The sequence below is a fragment of the Haliotis cracherodii genome, unplaced genomic scaffold (genome assembly GCF_022045235.1).
Source record: "Haliotis cracherodii isolate W230 unplaced genomic scaffold, xgHalCrac1.p SCAF_1, whole genome shotgun sequence".
In the NCBI taxonomy this organism is placed as follows: domain Eukaryota; kingdom Metazoa; phylum Mollusca; class Gastropoda; order Lepetellida; family Haliotidae; genus Haliotis; species Haliotis cracherodii.
The window spans coordinates 30327301-30350504 of NW_027266264.1; the positions used below are offsets into that span (position 1 = coordinate 30327301).

At 39.3% G+C, this 23204-nt stretch overlaps 1 protein-coding gene across 2 annotated transcripts in view; it reads right to left on the reverse strand.

Annotated features, from left to right (window-relative positions):
• Window positions 1-3536: 3536 nt before the first annotated feature.
• Window positions 3537-23204, reverse strand: part of LOC139475659 (proton-coupled zinc antiporter SLC30A2-like) — a 29839-nt gene continuing 10171 nt past the window's right edge. For both annotated transcript variants that reach the window (XM_071258857.1, XM_071258850.1), the window contains exons 2-9: window positions 21010-21068; window positions 20447-20557; window positions 18607-18753; window positions 17880-18033; window positions 16445-16769; window positions 14615-14720; window positions 11815-11949; window positions 3537-7027 (exon numbers count right to left, since the gene is read on the reverse strand). In XM_071258857.1, the coding sequence (XP_071114958.1) occupies window positions 6882-7027; window positions 11815-11949; window positions 14615-14720; window positions 16445-16769; window positions 17880-18033; window positions 18607-18753; window positions 20447-20557; window positions 21010-21068 (1183 nt within the window). In that variant the 3' untranslated portion in view covers window positions 3537-6881. The remainder of the gene's footprint in view (window positions 7028-11814; window positions 11950-14614; window positions 14721-16444; window positions 16770-17879; window positions 18034-18606; window positions 18754-20446; window positions 20558-21009; window positions 21069-23204) is intronic.

The window sequence follows — 23204 nt, forward strand, 5'->3', positions numbered from 1 at the left end:
TCACTGACTACAACCATGGGTCGATATGACTTTCAGCCAACAGCTGTTAAGCGTTTGCTTCCTGTTTATTCACGGACTGTCCCTCAATGCGATTAGCAGAATCTGTCATCAGGCTTACTTGTTTTGAGACGTCTACCCTGACCAGGCCTGCTCTTCACATCTCCTATCTGATGATACAGGTTCCACAGAGTCACCTTTCCCTTCTGCATGTGTCTGTTTGGCATCCCGCCCCGATCTTTCGGATTGATTGCAATTTCCATCCCACTGTCGTACCAGTCTGTGGTTCACCCTTGTCTTTGAATGGACTAATTTACACTTGCCCATTTGTATGTTGGTCGTGGGGAATTTGTTCTATGCCTTGTTTCCAACCCGAATATAATGGCTCAAAACTTATGACATGTCACTAATGGTGTCTAAAACTCGGTATTCCTCTTCATCAGTGTATGTAGTTGACATTGCTTAAATTGTCAAGGTGTATATTATGACACCATTGAACATACTACAAACAAAGCTATTGCAGCTGTTATTGTTTTATTTACAAAGGACATGAGTAAATATGGCGAATTTCCCATGCAAAATATCACAGAAATTAGAGTTATGGCATATATATCTATATACATGAGGCAAGGACAGATGTACAGAAGACACATCTTATGATTAACTGTTTAATGCCAAACTCTGCAATACACCAACTGTGACAGCAGCCTGTAAGTAATCAAGTCTGGTCTAGGCAATCCAGTGATGGACGTCATAAGCATTGATCCCTGGAATTGGGATATGACATCTTATTGAGTGATCACCTGAATCGTTTAATTGCCTCTTATGACAACCATGGGTTGCTGGGGTGCTATATTCTCACCCAGAATTCCCAAAGAGGAAGATAGGAAGTAGTTAAAATTAATTACATTATATCCTATTTTTATTTCTATTTCCATTCTTTATAAGTATGATTAGTTAACAATCCATGACAATGAATGTTTTACAGAGACTTGATAAAGAGTACATATGATTCCAATGCTTTGAACTGTATTTCAGTTATATTGCAGTGTGTCAGCGATATATTGGAAACTGGTGCAGTTGTGGTGCAGTTGTGGTGCAGTTTGTTTCTTTGTTGTTTAACTTCGCACTGTGCAATTTTTCAGCTATATGATGGTGGTCTGAAACAGACAATCCAGTAATTGACATCATGAGCATCGATCCACGCAATTGTGATGCGATGACATCAAGTTAGTCAGCGACCCTCACCACCTGTTCCCATTAGTCGCCTCTTACGACAAACATAGTTAGCTGATGACCTATTCTAACCCAGATCTTCATGTGTTGAGCGTGGTGCTGACTAAACTAATCTGATTACTGGGGATGTTCAGACCAACAACTAGCAGATCATGGCATCCGAGGGAGAGAACTCTGCACAGAAAGAGCGAGTGAATGTTCTGACCCACTCAGCAATATTTCAAGTATATTGCGACAATCGGGTAAGGGCCAGAGAGACCATGTCCACTAGTCCACATCACTGTACAACATTCATGTGATGCTGGAATCAGTGGGTCCTTTATGATGTGCTATGAGTAAATACATGTCTTGTATTGCACATAAATATATTATTGCACTCAAGAAGGAATATTTGCATTTATCAGTTGGGACTGCGTCTGCCAGTGTTGTATAAAACAAATTGTTACAGTGCCTGAACAGACAATCATTTAGCTAAACATAATTCATGAATTCATAGTTGGGTCTTTGGCCACAGAAACCTTTAATGAACAGGAAATGAAAAACATCCACTGTACGAAATCATGACAATCTAAACATTTACATATTTGTTCCTGCTAAACTGAGTGAGTGAGTATGGTTTTACGCCGCTTTTAGCAATATTCCAGCAATATCACGGCGGGGGACACCAGAAATGGGCTTCACACATTGTACCCATGTCGGGAATCGAACCCGGGTCTATGGCGTGACGAGCGAACGCTTTAACCACTGGGCTACCCGACTGCACCCTCCTGCTAACTGACCAAGCCAAGGAAACAAGTAGATATTCAGATGCAGTTAGAAAAAATAACCTTTTCCCAAGATGTCCAACCTATAGCTACTCAAATTAATCTGTATAAATTATAAAACAAACATTGTGTCCTGGCATATTACCTTTTGATTATGACAGGAATATATTGTTTTGATCACTGATGGACATATCTATATCAGAATCTGTTCGATTGAACATAGGGGCAGTGGTTAAAGCATTCGCTCGTCATGCTGAAGACCCAGGTTCGATTCCCCACATGGACACAAAATATGAAGCCCGTTTCTGGTGTCCCCAGCTGTGATATTGCTAAAATATTGCTTAAAAACGGCATGAAACCATACTCACTCAATTAAATATAGCCATGTGGTTAAGATGTTGCAGATTATTTCATATCAGTACTTCATTCTCATCAATATTTCAAAGCACTTGTGGAAAGAAACATAATATGCTTTACAAAGCAACATGCAATAAATAAGGAATTGGCAAAATAGAAATAAAACAAACCCTTGTGAGGCCTTTTATTTTTTATTCGTTGGTTTAATGTTTTGACTAAAATTTGATGTAGATTGTGAGAAGAAACCCCACACCATTTCTTGCAAGCTTTCAGATTAGTGCTGCTATTAATAAATGAAATAAAAGCTCATAGGTCATTCCATCACAGAAAAACGATTGGGAAACAATCATGCAAAATAATTGAATCTAATTCATTCCACCTAATTATAAAACAGAGCATGTCAAATGTTTTTGGGTCAAAAGTATTATTTTTTTTCCTAATATTTCTTTTCCGATCAGTCTCATAAACCAACTAATAAATCATAAGGCTTAACATGTCTTTATGCAAATAACTCAACATAAATGGCCTTTAAAGGTGTTCAGGCATAAATACAGCATTAACATTGCAACAGCCTCAAATGGCCTGAGACTTTACACAGATGTGACATTGTATGCTATTCACAGTTGTTAAGTTGAAAATATACCCTGTGAGTTAACAAGAAAACAAACAAAGCCATGCCTAAATGGAATAACTTGCTGACCAGTTCAGGAGCCGACATCAGACCAAAAGCTAGTCTTTACTAAATAGCATAGCCCAATATGCCAATGTGTAAGTGTAAGGCTTAAAAAAAATAATAGTCTTGTTTCTCGGGCACCGCCCACATCATCATAAAGTTCGCCACATGTTTTGTTTTTATTTCCATTTTGTTAAAAAGTCAAACCCAAATCCTTAAATATTCCAAGTCCAACAGTAGTCAAATACTATATTCCAGTATTTTACTCATCAAGGAATACATTTATGTAGGGAGGCCCTTTCCAGGTTGATTGTACACAACTGTTTATTGATTACAAAACTGTGTACTCGTTACCTAGTTCGAACCCCCCCCCCCCCCCCCCCCCCACACACACACACACACAAAAAAAAAAAACCATTGCCTGAGAACCAATTCTTTTATTTTTTTAAGCTTAAGGGACACCTAGAAATTTTGAAGATGCATTAAAAAAAATAATAGTCTTGTTGGTACAAAAGCTTCAGAATATCTTGGTGTCAGCAGGGATGCCAATTAACTAAGAACGTCTACTGACCCAAATATAGTGATAACATTCAGCAATACCCCAAAAGTGTCTGAAATTTTACAAGGCCCTAGGATACCCTCTTTACAAAACTGGTTTGGGCTAACATGGTTGAGTCTTGAATATTGTGGCTGTTACTGGTTGTAACTGAAAACAAACCAAATGAAATGTCACAAAATCTCATTAAAATCAAATCTTTTGACTCGGATGTCCTCTGGGCAAGGAGATGTGACACCCCTCCATTAGGGGGCGCATCAAGGGAACTTTGTCTTCAAGGATTCTTATTTCTTGGTTCAACTTCAAACAACGAGGCATGCAGATCAGCAAGTCAGAGTTCCGAATGGAAATACAAAAGATATGCTATTCTGTTGTGGATATTTTATACATCCAGTCGTTTCTAAGCACCCTTTGCCATCGAAGGAATAATTTTGTTCTGTGAGATTTTCTTTGGTTAAAAACAAAATGTTTTAATGAAGGTAGTAAAGAGCAGAAGCTGAATCACTTTAGAAATCTGGAATCTAATGAGTGAGTGAGTTGTGTTTAATGCCAAGGGAAGTAACTCTGCACAGCGAATTGCGACGCCTTAGACGATTAGGCCAAACGTGCCCCCTGAAATCCAATGATCTCAGAGTGAGTGAAAGTTGGGTTTTACAGCAGTGATGGAAGTTTTCATCAATATCAACACAAGAAATGGGTTTGTGGGGAGTCAAACCTGAAGCTTCGGAGTGACGATCAACCCCTTTAAACACTTGGCTACCCCACCGCCCAATAAGCTCTTGAACTCACACATCCTTCACATACGTAGACTTGTGGTCAAAGTTCACTCATGATTCACCTGACCATGGAGGGGTAGTTACATCTTCATGTAGAGAAGTATCGGATCAAAGTAAAGCATTCGATTTTAATGACAATGAAGTGTCACTGGGAGTGTATGTCCACTGTTGTTTAGTTTGTTTTGTTAATTGTTTAAAGCAATTCCTGCTATATGACTGTGCTCTATGCAATTGGGATACGATGACAAGATCAACCATGTCAGCAAGCCTCACCAGTCCATCCTGTGAGTTGCGACACACAGGGTTGCTGGTGACCAATTCTAACCCTGTTCTTTACAACGGCTTCACTTAGGCTAAAAGAAATAACAGTCTTGGTTCTCAAGCACCACCTGCATCATCATAAAGTTCGCTAAACATTTTGTTTTTATTTCCATTTTGAAAAAAAAAACCACACCAAAAAATCCTTTAATATTCCAAGTCCAATGGTAGTCAGATACCAAATTCCAGTATTTTACTCATCAAGGAATACATTTATGTAGGGAGGCCCTTTCCCATGTTGATTGTACATATTGTTTATTTGGTTACACTGTAATATGGTTAATGAACAACATAACCCCCCTCCAAAAACAGAAAGACTCTGAGCGCCGGCACAATATTCTCAAAAAACATTGCCTGAGAACCATTTCTTTTCAGCCATATTTAACCACATTGCTGATAATATGTTCATGTCGTTTGTGTACATACAAAATATCATAGAAAGTAAGTTAACTTTAAACCAGCACCTTATTGCTTCCACAGACAAGAGTATTTTACATCATAAGGTTGGTTGGTTTGTTGTTTAATGCCGCACTCAGCAATATTCCAGCTATATGACGGCAGTCTGTAAATAATCGAGTCTGGACCAGACAATCCAGTGATTAATATCATGAGCATCGATCCACGCAATTGGGATCGATGACATGTATCAACAAAGTCAGCGAGCCTGACCACCCGATCCTGTTAGTTGCCTTTTACGGCAAGCATAGTCACCCTTAACGGCAAGTATGGGTTGCTGAAGACCTATTCTACCCCGGCATCTTCACGGGCCTACATCATAAGGTACAAGGCAGTTTAGGTACGTAGGGCACTGTGTGATATATGGTAATGATGAGGGAAAACATCAACATTCCTAAGTACAAGGACAATTTCATGGATTGCACTAGTTGAAGCTGAGAGCGAGCGAGCGAGTGAGTGAGTGAGTGACTTGGTTTAAATCCTCTTTAATCAGGATATCATCAATGTCAATGCATGTCAGATTTAGGTGGGATGAGAGACGAAGTTACAGATGCTAAAAACCCAGGATCAACATCAGGGCATTCAAAACCATGATCCTGGCATAGCAAAGGGAAGCAACTGTAAGTACGCCTGTGATAAACAAGTCAAGATGACACCTTCTGGAATGAACCAATGCCTCAGGTCAGGCCCAAGTTTCATATTCGTTGCACATATCTAGCAAGCACCTTATTTCATCTACTACCTACTGAGTATTGTACATACACCGCATGAGTTTATGGCATCAAAGAAACATTTAAATAACATGAATAATACTTTAAACCATATTTGTGCATCACGGAAATCATTCATTCTCTCTTCATAACAAACAAACCTTTCATTCATCCTAGCATGGATTGGTGGACTGTGTATCACTATCTTGAATAATGCATTGTCCCCTGCATTCCACTCAAGACATAGTATTTGATTAATGTGGTATCCATTTCGCAAGGCCGAAAGGAACATTATTCAAATATGGGGCTGAGAAAATCATGATGCTTATGAAGTGAAGTATTCATTCATAGTGAAAAGTCCAACAGATTCAGGGTTCAATCCTATTTGATTGCGGCACACACTTCTCATTCACAACTTGCCACGCAGACAGTGTGACTCATTGGACACGCAAAGAAGAAAGGTCAATATATGACACAATGCAATATTAAACAATGGCATCCTAGCCCATCAATAACTGTAATTCCTATCCTGTGTAAATATAGTCATAATTTATATCTGAGCTGTACAATATATTTCTTCGCATCTTTTACACAGGCTTAATTTGTAGCTGTACAATATTTTCACTCAAAGTCAAATATAATTTAAGATAGAAATATTTAGCTCACCTCAACAGGGCGATCACACGACTAGAGCATCCACATATACATCCACACACTGAGACTTGTATACCGAAAATATTTTCCATTAATCTCAATGTTACCCTTACGTCTAAGATGTACTAGCGAGCGCTTTGTCAACCTTCTACCCCGAACCCTGGTATCTCCAAGTTACCCTTATGTCTAGGATGCACCTGTGTCTGCCCTGGCAACCCCAAACCCTGGTATCTCCAAGTTACCCTAAATAGTCCAAGAAGTAGAGTCTGCCCTGTGAACCCTCTGCCCCAAACTCTGGGATCTCAGCATAACTTTGTTCCCATCCACCCTGGCAATGTTTCAAGACAGTAAACAAGCAATGACAATGATGTGACAACAAACAATCTAATCCTTCAAGTGTTGGCAGTGTGAACACATCAGCATGTCTGTTGTATACTCTTCGATCTGCATCGTTGTTTCTGTGAGGCCAAACTTCTTCTGGATCAAGAACGATGCTACCTTGATCACTTTTAAGGGGTCTGAATCCTTTTCTGAAAACAATCAAATCATGTCAAATGTATTTCTTATTTCATAGCATGATACTATGATAGCTGTAGGAGATAGTGAGTTAAGTGTAGGAGATAGTGAGTTAAGTGTAGGAGATAGTGAGTTAAGTGTTGGAGACAGTAAGTTAACTCTTTCAACACCAGTCAACCAGAAGTGTTGTCTGCTGGGACACCGAGTTCCCAGAGACTCTTGTGTGATAAATGAAGCCAACATTTATCAAAGAAAATACCTGCTTGTAAAATATATTTGCTACTACATGTTATACACCATTTGAAAGGTCTGATCCTATGGTTTATAAATATGAAAGTTACGTTTTTCACATTATTTAAAATAATGCATTTCAAATTAATTAAATTCGTTGTAAATAAAAAATGTACGCTAACACGTTGTTAACATCCAGATTAAGGACCAAGGAAGCGAAAACTTGACTATTTTCGGCAAATATATGATTCATGATATCCACGTACCTATTTCTGTTTTATTTTCATTGTTTACGTAATTGGGAAATCATTTAAAAAAGAATTATAAATAGTTTCTGTCATCACCAATTTCCCGATAACAGCGACTGTCCGCTCAGTAAAATGAAAAAATATCCCCGTTTTCGAGGTTTCGTATGAATAACACGTTCGTCGAAGAATGGCATATGACACATCGCTGGAAAGCTTATTCCTTCATCTACACGCTCGTAACATCGACTGTTTTTTTTTCGTAGTTATAACAAGCGATTTCATTGGATTAAAATTGGTTTCTAATGACGCTTTCTTGCTGAAATCTGCTACAAGTTTCGTGATTGGTCAGCCAATCAAATTACAGCTATGATACCAAGCTCGTGTTCGATAAATTACAGAAGTTTGCGAAAGATATTTGTTAAATCGTGTTATTCTGAACGTTTTGAGCAGGAAATCACGATATATATTAAAAATATGGAACTTTGTGAATGTATCGTGCTAGGTTACGAGCAGTGACAAAGATTTTTCATACATATATTTTTGCATTAAACATCGTGTCCGAGCTGAGAATTCAAGGCGTCGAAAGCCGAGATGTCATTTGACTTACATTACACGCGATCGCACGAAAAGATGGAAATATTAACTTAGATGTAAGTTTGATTACTTTTAGATATATTTTTGTTGATTTTATTTATTACTTTGTATAATATATTTAAAGATTTGTTTAAAACGTCTTTATTTTCCTCTTTGACGAGTTCGATGTGGACCCGTTGTCGAAATGTGTGTCCGAGAATTTTATTTACAATAACATCACGGGAAATAGTGAATAATTTTTTAATTTAACGATAAAAAATGTTAAATTGAAATGGAATATGTATTTCAGACATTGTGAAGTGTGACAGATTTAAAAAATGAATGATATTACAGGTAGGTCCATAAAAATATATAATATTTTGACGTGACTACGGCATGGCCGGATAACCGGCCTGCGGTGTCTGGGGACTCGATGCTTCTTGGCCGGATAACCGGCCTACGGTGTTGAAAGAGTTAAGTGTAGGAGATAGTGAGTTAAGTGTAGGAGATAGTGAGTTAAGTGTTGGAGACTGTAAGTTAACTCTTTCAACACCAGTCAACCAGAAGTGTTGTCTGCTGGGACACCGAGTTCCCAGAGACTCTTGTGTGATAAATGAAGCCAACATTTATCAAAGAAAATACCTGCTTGTAAAATATATTTGCTACTACATGTTATACACCATTTGAAAGGTCTGATCCTATGGTTTATAAATATGAAAGTTATGTTTTTCACATTATTTAAAATAATGCATTTCAAATTAATTAAATTCGTTGTAAATAAAAAATGTACGCTAACACGTTGTTAACATCCAGATTAAGGACCAAGGAAGCGAAAACTTGACTATTTTCGGCAAATATATGATTCATAATATCCACGTACCTATTTCTGTTTTATTTTCATTGTTTACGTAATTGGGAAATCATTTAAAAAAGAATTATAAATAGTTTCTGTCATCACCAATTTCCCGATAACAGCGACTGTCCGCTCAGTAAAATGAAAAAATATCCCCGTTTTCGAGGTTTCGTATGAATAACACGTTCATCGAAGAATGGCATATGACACATCGCTGGAAAGCTTATTCCTTCATCTACACGCTCGTAACATCGACTGTTTTTTTTTCGTAGTTATAACAAGCGATTTCATTGGATTAAAATTGGTTTCTAATGACGCTTTCTTGCTGAAATCTGCTACAAGTTTCGTGATTGGTCAGCCAATCAAATTACAGCTATGATACCAAGCTCGTGTTCGATAAATTACAGAAGTTTGCGAAAGATATTTGTTAAATCGTGTTATTCTGAACGTTTTGAGCAGGAAATCACGATATATATTAAAAATATGGAACTTTGTGAATGTATCGTGCTAGGTTACGAGCAGTGACAAAGATTTTTCATACATATATTTTTGCATTAAACATCGTGTCCGAGCTGAGAATTCAAGGCGTCGAAAGCCGAGATGTCATTTGACTTACATTACACGCGATCGCACGAAAAGATGGAAATATTAACTTAGATGTAAGTTTGATTACTTTTAGATATATTTTTGTTGATTTTATTTATTACTTTGTATAATATATTTAAAGATTTGTTTAAAACGTCTTTATTTTCCTCTTTGACAAGTTCGATGTGGACCCGTTGTCGAAATGTGTGTCCGAGAATTTTATTTTCAATAACATCACGGGAAATAGTGAATAATTTTTTAATTTAACGATAAAAAATGTTAAATTGAAATGGAATATGTATTTCAGACATTGTGAAGTGTGACAGATTTAATAAATGAATGATATTACAGGTAGGTCCATAAAAATATATAATATTTTGACGTGACTACGGCATGGCCGGATAACCGGCCTGCGGTGTCTGGGGACTCGATGCTTCTTGGCCAGATAACCGGCCTACGGTGTTGAAAGAGTTAAGTGTAGGAGATAGTGAGTTAAGTGTAAGAGATATTGAGTTAAGTGTAGGAGATAGTGAGTTAAGTGAAGGAGACAGTGAGTTAAGTGTAGGAGATGGTGAGTTAAGTGTAGGAGATAGAGTTAAGTGTAGGAGATATTGAGTTTAGTGTAGGAGATAGTGAGTTAAGTGTACGAGATGTTGAGTTAAGTGTAGGAGATGGTGAGTTAAGTGTAGGATATGTTGAGTTAAGTGTAGGAGATAGTGAGTTAAGTGTAGGAGATAGTGAGTTAAGTGTAGGAGACAGTGAGTTAAAGGTGGAAGGCAGTGAGTTAAGTGTGGGAGATAGTGAGTTAAGTGTAGGAGATAGTGAGTTAAGTGTAGGAGATGTTGAGTTAAGTGTAGGAGATAGTGAGTTAAGTGTAGGAGATAGTGAGTTAAGTGTAGGAGACAGTGAGTTAAAGGTGGAAGGCAGTGAGTTAAGTGTAGGAGATAGTGAGTTAAGTGTAGGAGATAGTGAGTTAAGTGTAGGAGATAGTGAGTTAAGTGTAGGAGACAGTGAGTTAAAGGTGGAAGGCAGTGAGTTAAGTGTGGGAGATAGTGAGTTAAGTGTAGGATATGGTGAGTTAAGTGTAGGAGATATTGAGTTAAGTGTAGGAGATGGTGAGTTAAGTGTAGGAGATAGTGAGTTAAATGTAGGAGACACTGAGTTAAGTGTAGGAGATAGTGAGTTAAGTGTAGGAGATAGTGAGTTAAGTGTAGGAGATAGTGTAGGAGATAGTGAGTTAAGTGTAGGAGATAGTGAGTTAAGTGTAGGAGATAGTGAGTTAAGTGCAAATTCACTGTCACGTCATGTCAGCTTGATGTGGGAGGTAAGCCCAAAGTGATAGAGGTCTTAAAGGGAAAGTAAACCCAACAAAGCAACTTTGCAGATTTTAATACTTCGGGGCACACTTAATCACAAATGCTTGAGCAAAATTACATTTGAAAAACAAATTGCGTAAAACCGATGGAAAAAAATGATAGTCAAACTCATCCCCAAAATAAGTATGAAGTTTGATCTTTTGATTTGGCCTATAAAATGATACATAGGTTTTTTTATTCACAAGTTCATTTGGATGAAGAAAAAATTGTAGTTGTCTCTGGATGGAAAAGACCTAGCCGTGATTCATATGAGTTCAGTAGAGTGATGTCTAAACGACAATTGACAAGCCCCTGAGGCTTTATGCTCCCCTCTCCCTCTCTCCACACACACACAATCTGCACAGACATGAGATCATGCATCAAGTTCAGATCATTTTTGAGAAAGCAAGAGTTACCTGCCCTTCACATAAAACTCTGGAAAATTGAAAAGCCGGATGCAGGGGGAAGAACATACTTTAAAACAGAGTAATTTATGCTTTGGGCCAAAGCCTTGTTGTTTATAAGAAGATGGGAAAATGGAAATGTTTATGAGGGACAAAGAGACAAACAACAAAGACCAATAACGCAATGGGTAAGTGAGTGAGTTGGGTTTACACCGCTTGTAACAGTATTCCAGTTATATCACGGCGTGTCAGCTCAATGTGGGAGGAAAGCCCAAAGTGATGCAGGTCTCAGACGTTTACCACTTCGGTGAAACCCACGAGCACGGGTATGGTGCTGACAAACCTAGAAACATAATCGGGGCGAACCAGGATTCGAACCCACAATCATAGGTTTCTGGCGTGCCCAAGGGACGCAACTCTGCACAGCGAATCGCGGCGCCTTAGACAACTGGGCCACCCATGCCCCCCCAGAACACAATTTCACACTGACAATGTTCAGGTGAACTAAAGACCATTCATCTAAAGTACTATTGCATTTGAATTCAGACTTACCAACTGCAATATGAACCGAAAGTGCTGTCTTATTCATGGTGAGGGACCACAAACGTAGATCGTGAATGTCCTTGATGCCCTTGACTGTGAAAAACGCATCCCTCACTTCAGCAAAGCTAATGTTCCTGGGGGTACCTAGAAACATACACTACAAGGTTATATCTCCCACGATCCCTCGCTACAGCAAAGCTAATGTTCCTGGGGGTACCTAGAAACACACACTACAAGGTTATATCTCCCATGATCCCTCGCTACAGCAAAGCTAATGTTCCTGGGGGTACCTAGAAACACACACTACAAGGTTATATCTCCCACGATCCCTCGCTACAGCAAAGCTAATGTTCCTGGGGGTACCTAGAAACACACACTACAAGGTTATATCTCCCACGATCCCTCACTACAGCAAAGCTAATGTTCCTGGGGGTACCTAGAAACACACACTACAAGGTTATATCTCCCACGATCCCTCGCTACAGCAAAGCTAATGTTCCTGGGGGTACCTAGAAACACAATACAAGGTTATATCTCCCACGATCCCTCGCTACAGCAAAGCTAATGTTCCTGTGGGTACCTAGAAACACACACTACAAGGTTATATCTCCCACGATCCCTTGCTACAGCAAAGCTAATGTTCCTGGGGGTACCTAGAAACACACACTACAAGGTTATATCTCCCACGATCCCTCGCTACAATGCTACCTTTGGGGTCCAAATGATTGCTGAGCGTTAAAGGCGATCAGCGGTGGAACTGAGGGGAGTCATAGGGGGTAGATGACCAACACAACAGTACATGCTCTGCCTACCTTAGTAGCTAACACGATCTACAATGCACATATCAGAGGTTAAAGAAGATTAGAATAGTAGAAGTTTATGAATCATAGCGTAAACAAATATTTTACAAGTGTTATGTGCTTTTTTAAAAAGAACACATGGTATTTTCGGTGTTACATGCTCAGATGATAATGTTTTTTGAGATGGGGAAAAACATCGCATCAGTGTGAAACTTGAGTTTATTTAACTGTAAGTACATTATGGGAGACATGCTTTACCGCGCTATAACTGAGTTAGTGCTATACTGAAGGGCGCAATAGTGAGGGACCACTTTACTTGGTGGATGTATTCCTGGTATATTCAAATACATCTGGTATGAAACAAATGAAATCTCAGTATGGCTACATGCTAATTAGACATCATGAGTTATGTGTCAGAACACTGTTTCAGTCACATATCATGGTGTGACATCTTGATGGTATACATACTTTGCAAATCCTGCAATCGTCTGAAATCTGCACGGTAGTCGCCAATTTCTATACAAACTGGAGGTTGATTTCTTAACACAATTTTGATTTGGCTATGTAGAGACCTGTTACTCCAGCCAAAAAATAGCTCGGAAATTCCAGCCTTGTTCAGCAAGGATAGAAACTGGATTTTCTGTAAACTCCCTTGCCTCAGGAAGATGCATTTTCTGTAGAATTTGATGGTATTATTAGACTATTACCAGCCCAGCTTACTAGCCTTCAGGCCTTTCTTTCTTTGAAGGAAAATTTAATTTATCCATGTCATTATTGTTCATTGCAGTTTTCAAAACACATTCTCGACTTAACAGTGACTCATAATTATTTCCAGCCGAAACTTTGGTATTAATGAATTACTTTCGAAACGCTTGTAGCTCTTCTTCCAAAGGCAAGGGAGTTAACTGACTATTAAAGTCAAGTTTCTACCCTTGTCAAACTAGGCTGCATTCATAGAGTTATATTTTATCTTGACTAACAAGTCCACCCATTGTCCAATCAAAATCGTGTAACGAAATCAATATCCGGTTCGTAAACTGCTGTGCAGATTTTTGTCGACTGCAGGATTTGCAAGGCAAAGGATATTTTCAAAATCTTTTCATATTTTTAATCAAGGTGCTCATATGATTTGATGCACTTCACGACGAAAAGCCTGTTTTAATACAAAATAAATCTTGATTATCAATCGGATTGACTTCACTTGGGCACTGCCATTTTGTTTGAAACAAATGTAAGTGATATGAGAGGTGGAATCTGATTGGTCAATAGGAGGGACATAGAAGGGACATAACTTGTAATAGCCACTGGTGGCGCTACAATCAATCCCATCAATTCCGGCCTAGTTGGGCAAGGGTGGAAATTGGACTTTCATAGTCAGTTAACCCCTTGCCTCAGGAAGATGCTTTTAGCTGTGCATATCTTTTACTCCGATCAGCACTGGAGGTCGTGTCATGTGGACATAGTAACCAGCCAATCAGTGTCAAGGCTTCAAAACTCTTGGTTGGACATATGACCTCTCAGTCTCAAAACAAACTTAAACAGCCAGTCCCAAATGTAAAATATAAAGGTTCCCATTTTAGAAAGCTAATATCAAACTATCAAGAATCCCCGCAACCTTCATCTAGACTGGGCAGTCAAAGTTTGCTCAGATTTGACACTCACACAAAATCTTACGTCAGATTTTCATGCAGAGAGGTATGGTACCGGAGTAACAGATCTGATATTTACTTGTGTACCTATGTGTCATAGAGTAACAGTTTAAAACAATAAGCCACTCCCTGCGATTTCCACATGAGCATAATAACTGCTCCCTTAGCAGGGAATTCTGGGAACCTCGCTCTGGCTGCTTACGCCATGAATGTAAACACTCAAGAAGAGTAAATGTACATCTTGACTGTCCCTCAAATACTGGGTTGTCCTGTTGATGATACGACTGTATGTAGTCTGGGGATACTACACTATGCAACTTGGGATGAAGCTATTTGTTCAATGCCTGGCATCTAACTCACCTTCCATGAGGACGACCAGGATGTCCCTGAGAATAGTCACTGTTGTCACGACGACAAACACAGAAAACAAGAATGTACAAATTGGGTCAGCTATCTTCCACTCAGGCTGAAATAGATGAAATATGTTCAGAGTATCGCTACAGTATATTTGAAAGTGGAAGGGTGTGAAAAAGAATGCATGTAGCTAATTATATATTTGAATGAGTAAAATATTTTCTTGAATTTTAAAAATCTCATCATATAAGGTAAAACAAATTTCAAAAACAAAGTGGCAATTTAGTTTTTTCTATTAGTTTTATTATTAGTAGTAGTATTTACTCTACATACAAAATAGAATTGTTTCATTCTTATTCCAACCATATTATTAATGACTTTATTGTTTATTAATTATTTACATTTTGAAAACAAATAACAGAAAGAAAGTACTACTAATATTTTAATTGGGTTGAATACTGCAACTCAGGGATACATGACCCTTGGCCTTATTCCCCAAAACATTTTGAAGGCATTATTATGTGACCTGTAACATTGTTATGTTCAAACTGACCAACTTTGACAAAAAGTCAAAGAAATCAGCTGTACACAAAAACTCATAAAAAAATCAATCAAAAAGAAGTGTTAGAGTTATCAAAATTGGATGCCAGCAATGACAACGGATACTGAGAAATTATTCAGGCTCTACACCAGATTACACATATCAGACCAATTGTCGGTCATGTCTGTGCAAATGCATCGTTTATATCTGCAGGACTCACATTTGGGTAAACCTACACTAACCGCCATTCCCATGGTCCTCTCGATCTCAAACTACCAGACCTTGATTTTCATTAGCAAATTCGATTTGCAATGCTACTCAGTCTAACGGAATGCGAGTTACAAACCAGCCTCAATGTTGGTTAACTTCTCTGAGAGGCATTTAGATTTGTTTGTTTGTTTGTTGTTTACCGCTGCACTCAGCAATATTCCAGCTATATGACGGCAGTTTGTAAATAATCAAGTCTGAACCAGAAAAATCCAGAGATTGACATCATGATTGATCCATGCAATTGGGATTGATGACATGCTTCAACCAAGTCAGCGAACCTGACCATCCAATCCCATTAGTTGCCTCTTAAGACAAGCATAGTCGCCTTTTATGTGAAGCATGGGTTGCTGAAGGCCTATTCTACCCAGATCTTCACGGGTCGAGAGCCATTTAGAAGTTGGACTTCTTTATAACAATATTTTGTTTATATTACAGGCTTCACCGGCCAATATGTTTTACCCTTCTGCGTACATAACAGGCTTCTCCACTCCAGCAGTGTAACTGCATCTTAAACCTACTCAACTGTATAAACTCTGCCTCCTATCCTGTATATATACTTGTCAACCATACTCTGTACATCACTAGCTTGATAACGGTGTTAGAACCTACACAGAAACGTCCCTCCTAATGGTAATAAAGAAGTTGTTCATCCATATATGTTATCCTTACACAATGTTGGTTGGCGATATCAGCAACATGGTAATATGAGTTACCTCCCATACCCATCTCCTTATCTCAACGTCCGATTGGTCGGTAAAATGTTAAACAAGGTTAAACAAGATAAAAGCTCTAGTAGATCTGGTAAAAGCTCAAGAAGACATGGTAAAAGCTCGAGTAGATAAGGCAAAAGCTCGAGTAGACATGGTATAAGCTCTAGTAGATAAGGTAAAAGCTCAAGTAGACATGGTAGAAGCTTGTGTAGACATGGTAAAAGTTCTAGTAGACAGGGTATAAGCTTGAGTAGACATGGTAAAAGTCACTACATTATTCTATTTGGTATCATAAAGTTATAAAAGGTTTCTTACCTTGAAATATACAATAATAGCAGCTATTAGTACTCCAACGCTCTGCAGTAGATCCCCTACCACATGGACAAATGCAGCTCTCACGTTGATATTACTGTCCTTTTTCTTGGACTCCTGTGTCTCAGTATGTGCCTCATGATTTGCTTCAGTGATGCTGCCATACCTCGGTCGACTGTGTGAATGGTCACTGTGATCAGTGAGGGTACCATAATCAAACCCTCGGTCTGGCTTGCTGGCATGACTGTGGGAGTGACCGTGAGAGTGAGCGTGTGACATCCCACCATGGGAGTGACCGTGTCCACTTTGATGAAGGGTGACGCCAAGGCTGAAGGAGAAGATCGGTCACTCAAACAACATCATTTCAAACAACAGTTTCTGAAACAACAGTATCAGAAGCAAGCAATGGAAACAGTGGTATAGGAAACATCAGCATCTGAAAAAGCAGTTTTGAGAAACAACAGCTTTGATTCAGAGAGTTTCTGAAGCAACAGCATCTGAAACAACTGCATCGGACACAAAAGCTTCAGAAACAACATCAATGGAAACAATATCAAAAATACATTATTTGAAACAATAATAATAAGTGCTTGATGCTGACCAAAATTTGTCAGTGGTCGAATGTAGCACCCCAAAAAACTCTACTGGTCCTGTTGGATCTCTACTGGACACTATGATGCTTAGAGTTTAGACTTGATCTATAGCTGATTTCTAAAGTCGTACAAACTTAAATTACTTTGATCGTCCACAAAACAACACTAGACCACCAGATCACCATTTATTAGAATCTTACTGGTCCTCCACAAAATATACTATACTCGGACCAGTGGACCAGCGTTAGTGTCGAGCACTGCGGTATAAGGTCATGTTTCTGAGTTGATTGACACACAGCTTACAAAATACTTAGAGTGGGGTTAATATAAAAATGGACCATGAAAATCATCCACGGAATTCAAGTGAAATATGAAAGTCTATATAAAGCACACCAGTAGTTCATGTTCCCTGCACCATTGTGGACATGAAGACACCACTGTTGATGTAATACAAACATAATTGTTAAAGTACCATGTAATGAATGAGTGAGTGAGTTGGGTTTAACGCCGCTTTTAACAGTATTTGAATTATATCATAGCATGTCAGCTTAATGTAAGAGGGAAGACCAGAGTGACGCAGGTCTCAGACATTTACCTCTTCGGTGAAACCCATCAGCACGGGTATGGTGCTGACAAACCTAGAAACATAATCGTGTCGAACGGGGATTAGAACCCACAATCATAGGTTTCTGGTGTGCCCAAGGGACTCAACTCTGCACAACCAATCGCGGCGCCTTAGACGACTGGGCCGCCTGTTTCCCCTCATGTTCTCAGTAAAGTATTCATGTTGTATTCATGTATGTCAAGATCGGTTGATAACTTATAATGTAAAAGTAAAAACTTACACAACATTAAAGAAGACACCACAAGCAGCTGTTATAAGCATGATTTCAGCATCAATGGTGTAGTTGTCCTCCACGATGCGGAGTCCAGCCGAGTAGCACAGGATGCCAGTCAGCACCCACAGCAGCAGGATCGACACCAGCGCCCCGAGCACCTCTGTAACAGACAGGTCAATATTAGGACACCATCGCCCCGAGCACCTCTGTAACAGACAGGTCAATATAAGGACACAGACAAGGCAATATTAGGACACCATCGCCCCGAGCACCTCTGTAACAGACAGGTCAATATTAGGACACCAGCGCCCCGAGTACCTCTGCAACAGACAGGGCTATATTAGGACACAGACAAGGCAATATTAGGACACCATCGCCCTGAGCACCTCTGCAACAGACGGGGCGATATTAGGACACAGACAAGGCAATATTAGGACACCAGCGCCCCGAGCACCTCTGCAACAGACAGGTCATTACTAGGACACCAGCGCCCCGAGCACCTGTGCAACAGACAGGTCATTATTAGGACACCAGTGCCCCGAGCACCTCTGTAACAGACAGGTCATTATTAGGACACCAGCGCCCCGAGCACCTCTGTAACAGACAGGTCATTATTAGGACACCAGCGCCCCGAGCACCTCTGTAACAGACAGGTCAATAATAGGACACCAGCGCCCCAAGCAGAAACAGGAAGAACTATTTTGAGGAAACACTACCATTTTGCGCTACTTACCAGCTCTGTACCAGCCAAAGCTGAGTTTCTTAGTGGACCTCCTTGTGCCGAGGTACAGGGCTAGCAGTGAGATCATGAAGCTGGCAAAGTCTGTCAGGAGGTGGGCCCCGTCGGAGATCAGGGCCAGACTGTGGGCCAGGAAACCACCTAAAACCAAGAGGATATCAATACGTTTAGGCCGCATTCAACGGTAAAATCAAAATAATGTCAGCTTAATGTATGAGAAAAACTCTAAGTAATGAAAGTCTTAGATGTATTTACCAATTTCAGGTTGGAGAAAGTTTAGGTTTTTTTAAATCAAACACTAAAGGAGTTTGTGGCACTATATGATTTATAATGGCATGAATCACAAAAGTGAACTTGGTGTGGAATTCCGCAGATCCCCAGAAATTCTCATTCTTCCAATTTAGTGAGACCCACGAGCATGAATATAGTACTGACAAACCTAGAAACATTATCAGTTCAAAATCTAGCATTTTAACCTACGATCATAGGTTTCTGACACTCCATTGTTTGTTTGATTGGTTTTTAATGCCACACTCAGCAATATTCTATAATAGTCTGTAAATAATCAAGTCTGGACCAGACAATCCAGTGATTGACATCATGAGCATCGATCCGTGCAATTGGGATGCGATGACAAGCATCAACCAAGTGAGCGAGCCTGACCACCCGATCCCGTTAGTTGATTCTTACGACAAGCATCGTAGCCTTTTACGGCAAGCATGGGTTGCTGAAGCCCTGAATAGTTTCAACTTCAGAGTACAGAATTGTGACAATTTGTCTGGTGTTGTCCAATGAACAGGTACCTCAATTAGATCATCCTCTGGCATTGGCATACACGCTCACATCACAACATATACATAGTGACATTTACAGTTGCACCTGCTGACAAATATACACACATGAACAAGTGCGTTCACATGACAAGTAACTCACGAATGTATATTTACACACAATGTAAAGAAGTGCATGTGAATTGGGTATTAGAATACAGGGCCACCTGTCCCCAAGCATATTACTAAGGCAAGGGAGTTAACTGACTATGAAAGTCCAGTTTCCACCCTTGCTGAACTAGGCTGGAATTATGGAGATATATTTTAGCTGGTATAACGAGTATATGCATAGTCCAATCAAAATCGCGTAATGAAATCGACATCTGGTTCGTCAACTGCCAAGCAGCTTTTGGTCAATTGCAGGATTTGCAAAGCATGTGTACCGAAAACTTTGCGTCAACAGATATTTTCCAAATCTTTTCATGCTTTTAATCAAGGTGCTCACGTGATTTGATTGTGATTTTGCAAAGTAAGACCTGTTTTATTACAATAAAAATCTTGATTATCGATCACATCATCTTGTCTGGGCGAAGCCATTATATTTGAAACAAATACAAGTCAATAGGAGGGACATAGAAGGGACATAGTTCGGCAAGGCTGGAAACTAGACTTCAGTCAGTTAACTCCCTTGATTCAGGAAGATGATTCCCACGGTGGACTATCCCAGCAGAGAGACTGGACATGACATCATGACACATTCTGGGGATGTCATGATACAACTGAGGACGTCATATGCTTCTGTGAAAACTGAAACCTCATTGTCAGCAGAATGAAAAATACCCAAATAATGTTTTTTCTGATCAACATTGATATAAGTTAATACATTGTGAATGCCATATCCATATGCCAAGACACACCATATTTGTTTAAATTTTGGGATTGAGAAAATATAGATATTTCTCAAGAAAAGTATTCATTGTTCTTATGCATTGAAAAGTCCAGAATTTAAAATCCCATACAACAATTCAGAATGCAGCACACCGTTGTTTGACAAGGATTCTTACCGGCAATCTCTCCTATCATGAAAAGAAGACATAGCACACTGGCTATGATAAGTTTCCGCCGAGCGCTCTTATCTACTTTCCCCAACTCTGTATCATCATGACAATGATTTCCTGCACAAATACAACAGAGAACAGGAAATAATAACAACAATATTAACAACAACAATAATAATAATAACAATATTTTAAACAAATATTTGGTATGTAACTTTCACCAAGAACTGCGTCAAGTCTTGTGAATGTTAGTTTACTCAAGTTGACCAAGCAGTCAAGACAGTTAAGGTGTATGATGACCACCTTGTCAAACCACCCTAAAATTAAGAGCTACAACGCGCTGCTCATCAAAGTGTCAGATTCACATGTGGTGTCTACCCTGAACGCAGCAGTATGCAGTCAGTATGCAGTCAGTATGCAGTCAGTATTCGGTGTCGTTTGCCAATAAATGAGATCGCTTTATGACATACATTTTAAAGGATAGGCAACCTCTAAATATTTTTGTCAGGGGACATCACTTGCATTATTTGGAAGTTAATTAATTTCATGAGTTGCAGTACATTTCTTACCAGATGATGAGTAAGAATTCGTCAGAGGGCCATGGTCAGCTGATTGCGGTGTCGAGTTTCTGCAAAAAGATAAGACATTTAAACACGATATTCATTGAAAGTTGGAAAAATATTTGCTCCTACTATTTTGTACCATTGTTCTTTGAAATTTAAGTCATCAAAAGCAAACCCTAGGATATCTAATTCACATTAAAGCACTGTAGCTCACCTGGTTATACATTAAATTAACAAAAACACATCTTAATGTCACTGCCAGTCAGTTACAGTCAATGTGGTCAGCAGGAATGAGTGAGTGAGTATGGTTTTACGCTGCTTTTAGCAACATTCCAGCAATATCAGGGCAGGGGAAACCAGAAATGGGCTTCACACATTGTACCCATGTCAGGAATCGAACACGGTCTTTGGCGTGACGAGTAAACGCTTAACCACAAGGCTACCCGACCGCCCCTAGCAGGAATGAAATGCTACCATACACTGTGTAGTCTTCTGGAGTTTTTAAATAGATCTCCCATATTTGACAGGCATAAATTTGAACAGAAACAGCAAGTCATGCCACAAGGTGTGAAGGCGAGCAGTACAATGTATATGATGCTTATTGCAATGCTTCATATATAATGACGAACGATGATGCCATGGTCAGCATGACATTTTGCATACCTCAAGTGCTCCATCACGTCCAGGGAGAATAGCACAGAGAATAGCCCTCTGTATACTGCAGAGTATGGGGACAAGAGAAGTTCTTCAGGGAAGTATTTGTAACATTGTGTGATCCCTCTCAATGCTGATGAGGAAACAGCTCTGCGCTTGTTACACGTTATAAAAGTTTTACTTTCCATTTCCTTGAACATGCACCTGGTCAGGTGATGAGACATGGTATGCATCATGTAGAAAGTGATGATACTCTCAATTATTTTCCCGTGTAGAAATGTGATCATGCAATTCAAGAAGAGCAGTCATTGCTCACCAATACGACCATACTTGGGTTTATTATTTGTTTACATGTATGGTTTTCAAAAGTTGGAAAGAGAGAAATAACACCCAAATTGAAAGAAACATGGATTTGGGATGTTTAGAGTGATCACCGATACACGTTGTCTGTAGGGTGGAATAAACTTGTTGCTTGGACTGTTTTTTTATCATGACAAGTCAAAGAGTTACTTCCCCTTAAAATGTGTGCGGGGCTGTTTGTACTCGTCCAGACTAATGCTGGTTTTACATCAGACAAATAAATCAACACATACATTCACTGCAGGCCATAAGGACCCATACAAATTTGAAACTATGGGACCAATAAGAGAACTACCTGCCACGGGCCTAAGGGCAGGCGCTTATTTTGAACACTGCCCACTGAGGCACAGTATACTCCGAGCCGACCAGTCCTTGTTTAATTCCCCTAATGCTTAGCACCAGACAGGGAAACAGCAGGTATGTACCATCTTTCCAAGTCTTCTGGTATCACGTGGCCAGAGATTGAACCATCCACAACCTGCTCTCCGGGCAAACTCTCTATCCACTAGACCATGGAGGTGCTCTGTAGATGTCAACCATGATAAGGGACCATTTATTTTAGGGGTGGGTGGGTCTGATGGAATCAGGGGAGGACCACTAAAAATGATGACAGTCTTTAGGGGAGTGTCATAAAAAATAATTGTCAGATTGTGTCATAGAGTTAAAGATGGGATTTTTATGAGATTATGTGGGTTTGTATCACAGATGGGACTCAACCCCAAAAGTACTAGAATCTGTACTTTACTAAGAAAGTGTTATCCCAAATATGACATTTGTTATATTAGGAGATTGTTAATTTTTCTTAATTTATTTTCATGTGACAAGACTATCAGATTTTTAAAAAGAATATTCTTGTTTAGTTTTCTTTTTTTGCATAAGCCCGTCCTACCCTCTAAAAAATATAGAAATAAATTGAACTTATTTTGAACATGTTAAACATGTCAAGATTGTCATTAACTTTTACTGAATCCCATTGTTATTGAGGAAATTCACCTCAACATGCTCAAGTAAACCCCAACAGCATCTATCTTTTTTATTTAATTGCTTCCTGTACCTTGGCCAAGAAATTCAGTAAACAAATCAATGATCAATGGCCTAACTTAGACAAGTGCCTGCGCGGCCACCTCATCGGGATTCAGCTGTATCAAGCTGCATGACTTGGCACCTGAAACTGACACACTTGACTG